Source organism: Monopterus albus, unplaced genomic scaffold, assembly GCF_001952655.1.
Source record: "Monopterus albus unplaced genomic scaffold, M_albus_1.0 scaffold216.1, whole genome shotgun sequence".
Taxonomy (NCBI): Eukaryota; Metazoa; Chordata; class Actinopteri; order Synbranchiformes; family Synbranchidae; genus Monopterus; species Monopterus albus.
Window position 1 is genome coordinate 264,786 of NW_018128096.1, and position 4,849 is coordinate 269,634.

A 4,849-nucleotide genomic window follows, 5' to 3' on the forward strand; every position below is an offset into this window, starting at 1 on the left:
TGTGTGTGTGTGTGTGTGTGTATATTAATATCTCCTGTAGGCTTCCCCTGGAGTTGACCGTTTGTCCACTACTATGAGCTTTGCCACTCTGCTGGATGAGACACTGGACAGGGAGGTGTTGCTGATGCTGCAGGGTCCCAGCCCTGAACGCATGGCTCTGGAGTTCAGATGCCTCCTAAACAAACTGGTAACTAAGTGTAATTGAGCATGCGTGCACCCATCACTTGCTCTCAGACTTTAGACTGGTGACCAGTAATTATTATCTGTAATACAATCTCATTGCTTTCTTGTATAAAGTTTTTAATATTATGCTTGAGTTGTGAATAAGTCTTGCAGACATGAATGTCATTCTGTTCCAGTCAAAACAAAACCAGCATGGTATTAACTGTAGCATCTTTAAAAAAGCTTTTCATTACTAAGGCTAACATTTTGAAAGGTTCAGCTTGAATTGTCTGTTGGATCTGCAAGACAGTTAAATGTGCCGTCTTCTTTGCTATAGCTTCATCCACAGCATGTGCATGTTAAGACAACATAAGTTTGAACCACAACATGGTTACTGTTGAGAAATAACAACCAAATTTTGTCTCACACTGGAAATTAACTTGGACTTATATTAATTAACTTGTTAATTTATTAAATCCACAGATATAATTGCTTTTAACTACATGTTTGCATGTACATCATTGCTTTCTTGCATATTTTAACTTCCTAAGTGTGGTCATGGTTTCTGTTTTTGTTGGGCAAAAGCAGAACTAGAAAGAAAGATATTTAATTTTCTGCCAGAGATGATTAGGCCCTAATCTTTCCCCTAGTGGATTTACTTTTTAATCCTCCAGATAAACACAAAGTACACAAGCAAGTACTGTATGTGAACAGTGATGACGGTGTCCCATGTACATGTTGCAAATAAATGATTATATCTGCAGCCTAATGAAACATATACTGTTGTGTTGGAGTAACTGCAGAGGTTCATAAAGACTTGCATCAACTTCAAGTTTCAATTACTTGGCCAGGTTTAGATTACTGGTACTACTGATTACCATTTGGAATAGTATCATGAAGTTTATGAATGCAATACATGTACAGTAAATGTCTTGCCTGTCAATTGTGTGTATTTTACAAAACTTGATTTTCATTTTTAGAGTAATTGTAATTGTCTTACACAGTACATGTCATCTTTATGTCTGTTAGAAAAGTGATTTCGGCGAAGAAACTGCCTTTGTATTGTCTACAGTTAAAGACTACCATGCACAGCCAGGGGGCAACATGGACACCAGTCTTCAGGTTAGACACACTGAAATGCATTCATACACTTTAAATGTCATCTTCAGTGTCAGCCCAACTACAACACTAATTGTAAGATTTTAAAAGTTGCCTTTTGGCAGTCCCTTTTTTCCCATACAGGTCGATTTAAGGCTGAAAAGAACTGGTTTTTTTTTTTTTTTGTTTTTTTTTTACTTTTTTGGTATGAATCATCAAATTATATAATGTGATTTCTTTCTCTTCCTCCACCTGTTTCACTAACCTATCACTGCCTATATGCACTTTTTCTCCTTCCCACCCACTATCTCTCTAGAAATTTCTCTTATATAACTCTCCACTGGGCCCCATCCAAGCAGTGCTGTTTAGTCAGTGTGTTGTTCTGTCAACACAGTACACTCCCCTCTGATACAGAAATCATTAGTAGAGCAGTCGTTTGTTGGTCCTTCAGTGTGCTGGCTTAACATGGCAAGATTTTCTGTAGAATTTTTTGGAGGTGTAAAAGACACCCAGTTATTTAGGCTGTGTGACAGCCTGCAGCTTTTCACCCAAGCGAGAGGCTGACCCCTTGGGCTTATATTCCCACAGACGGTGCAGGACAAGCTGGAGACAAGAAGGGCAGAGTGGGCCCTCATCCTGGACCAGCTGGCCCAGTACACTGATTCTCTGGAGAAGGAATTGATCAAAATAGCCAGCAACATGAGACGGTCCCGCACAGAGATCCTTCACCTTTCAGTCAAGTGAGTAGATCTTTTGTTCTTTGCCCTGGCTGTGCATGTGTGGCTGTGTATATGAAAAGAAATGGGCAGTCAGATGTGTGAGCTGCTGAATTATCAAGTGAGTCATGTTTGAGAATTTACTATGGGATCAAAGAAAAATTTAAGTGAAATGCCAGAGGTAGATGGGAGAGAGTAGATTTGCAACAAATCTTGTGCTGACTAAAGACAGCTTGCCTGTAAGGTAGAAAATGATGTCTTTGAGGCACAGTGGCTGATAGCAGTGATCTCATTGGTTGAATTTAACATTGTAGGCAGAGCTAAAGAACTCACTGATCAGGCAATACTGATGGCACAGAAGAATGCATTAAATGAGTTGGAAGCTCATTAAATATAGAAGTGTTGTTACAAACTGAAAAAAAATTAAGTCTGCATAGTGAGCTATAAAGGTTAGCTGGTTAGACGTTCAACTCCACACAAGCCTATAGATGTAAGCTTGTTAGCGTGCCTGCAGAGCTTAATTAGTACATTATTCTGAATCAGCTAAAAGAGTATTTTATGCAACCAATGAAGTTATTTTTGCATATCAGCAAACACCATATTTATTAAACTTAACCTACATAAATAACACCACAGGCAACTTAATTGTCAGACTTTTGCAAGTGTCTCTGAGTTGGGTATTCCTGTTCTCTAGTGCTCTAGCTCAATTGGCCAGTTGATTCTACTGAATGTGGGAGAGACCTGTCAGTCACTATGACCTCCAAGGGTCTGCCTCACTATGTTTGGGCCATTTCTGGACTTCAGTCTGACTGTGTGTGGATGGGTTTTCTTTGTGCTGTGTGTATATCTGTGTATGTGGTTTCATGGAGACGGCTATCCTTCAGATATATAAGAGAGCTAGTGTGGTACAGTACCGGACTAGAGAAGGGAGTACTGCGCCAGCTGTCCAGGTGGGATTTGCTGGTGCTCAGTTGCAAGGGTGAACTCAAGCACTTTAAGATTGTTTGCGGAAAAAAATACTGCACAGGCTTCATTGTAGGTATAGTTCTGCCTCCTGCTCTGGAGTGTCGTGAGATAATACAGGCTGTTCTGAGTAAGACTAGAAACTGAAGTGAAGGAACTGTTACTGGGCCACTCAGAGAACTGGCGCTGGTCACCCTGGGCAACAGAATGGGACACTACATGGGCCTATGGATTGGGTACAGTATGTTCACTATACAACCTTGTTGAATATCTGAGCATGTGTTTTGTTTTTAAACTCTGTGGGCACTTAAGAATGCTTTAACAGTTGCACGTTTGATTCACGCTTTCCTGAAAAAAATTAGCCTTTTTAATTAACAGGATTTTGTATCGTTGTAGGGTGCAGGAACAGGAGAACCAGAATCGGCAGTTGTGTGAGGAGCTGGACCAGCTAAAGACACCTCAGCACAGCAGAGAGGCTTCATGCCAGACACCTGCGCCAGAGGAAGAGGTCAGAGGAAGGCTGGCTTAAATCAGTAAACCCATAATTATTAAACAGCAGCTACTGCTTGCTTCCATCATTCTCACATGCAGTTTTTAATGTGAATCTGTTGTCTATATATATTGGTTTTAGAATACTCGGTGAAATGTAGACCTTCTGGGGTGTCACCTCAACAGGGGTCACCTACAATATATTAAATGTTCACTGGCATGAAAGTCAAATAGAGTTAGGAAATGTATTTGTGTTTATTAACATCCAGTGACCACAATAGAAGAATATTGGATGGTTTGCTGTAAAAGCAGTGACACAGCTCATTCTGTATTCAGCCAGATGGAGTAGCTGATAGAAGAGAGCTGGGTATGAACTGGAGGACATGTGCACCCTCACCCCCCACAGAATTAGATGCAACCTACACACTATTCTTGGCATAAAATGTACTGACACATGCTTGAACATTTTCATTACAGCAACACTAATTTTACTGCAAAATATAATGAGCTTGGTTCTGAAAGAGGTAGATTTGCACACAGTAACCAGTAACAACATTCTCACTTTAAAATGATTTAGTCAGTATAGATCTGAAATAGGGAAAATTATTATTGTACTAAATTTCTTTTAGTAATGAACAAACAGATGCCATTTAATCCAAAAAAGGTTTTATTAGCATTTAGTGTTTCCAAAATTTTATTTTACAGAATCTATTCTATTTTGTTTTTGCCTTATTATATGAGGACAAAATGTGGTGGTTATTTCTGCACAGTATTCATTTTTCTTTACAAACACCCATGGTAATTGTCACTGCACAAGCCTACAGTACTATTGTACATACTGGATTTTGCCACAGTGGGATTGTGGGATTTTAACTTTGTCAGTTTTTTTCCTTTATTTAACCTATGTGTTCATTTTGTTGGAATTTTTTTTTTAAAGCCTGGAGATGACTTGGACTGGGATGAGGAGTTGGCCGTCCAAGACTTCCTAAAGGACAAGCTAGCAGAGAAGATTTGTTGGGTGCAGGACAGGCAAACAGAGAGCAAGCCTGAGGAGACAGCAAATAGATTGATAGACACAGGTGAAGAGGATGACGGGGAGGAGAACTGGACAGTGGCGGACACAGCAGGAGAGGGACAGGTCAGGGACACGTCGACTCCTCTGTCTCCTCTCTTTGGGCAGGCTGAGCCTGGGCAGGAGCGTACAGTGGAAGAGGGTCACGGTGAGTGGGGACACCCAGAGGGACATAATAACCCTCAGTCAAAATCTATAGTACTTTTTCTCCATTGGTGTCTAACTTGGTGACAATGATAAAAAGATCATCATGTACAGTGGGTACGGAAAGAATTCAGGCCCCCTTAAATTTTTCACTCTTTGTTATATTGCAGCCATATGCTAAAATCATTTTAGTTCATTTTTTTCC

At 40.1% G+C, this 4,849-nt stretch overlaps 1 protein-coding gene across 1 annotated transcript in view; it reads left to right on the top strand.

Annotated features, from left to right (window-relative positions):
• LOC109971142 (lymphoid-restricted membrane protein-like) overlaps window positions 1-4,849 on the top strand; it is a 35,696-nt gene that overhangs the window by 8,703 nt on the left and 22,144 nt on the right. Inside the window, 5 exon segments of the mRNA XM_020619220.1 lie at window positions 41-187; window positions 1,192-1,284; window positions 1,849-2,000; window positions 3,336-3,447; window positions 4,366-4,648. Coding sequence (XP_020474876.1) covers window positions 41-187; window positions 1,192-1,284; window positions 1,849-2,000; window positions 3,336-3,447; window positions 4,366-4,648 — 787 coding nt within the window.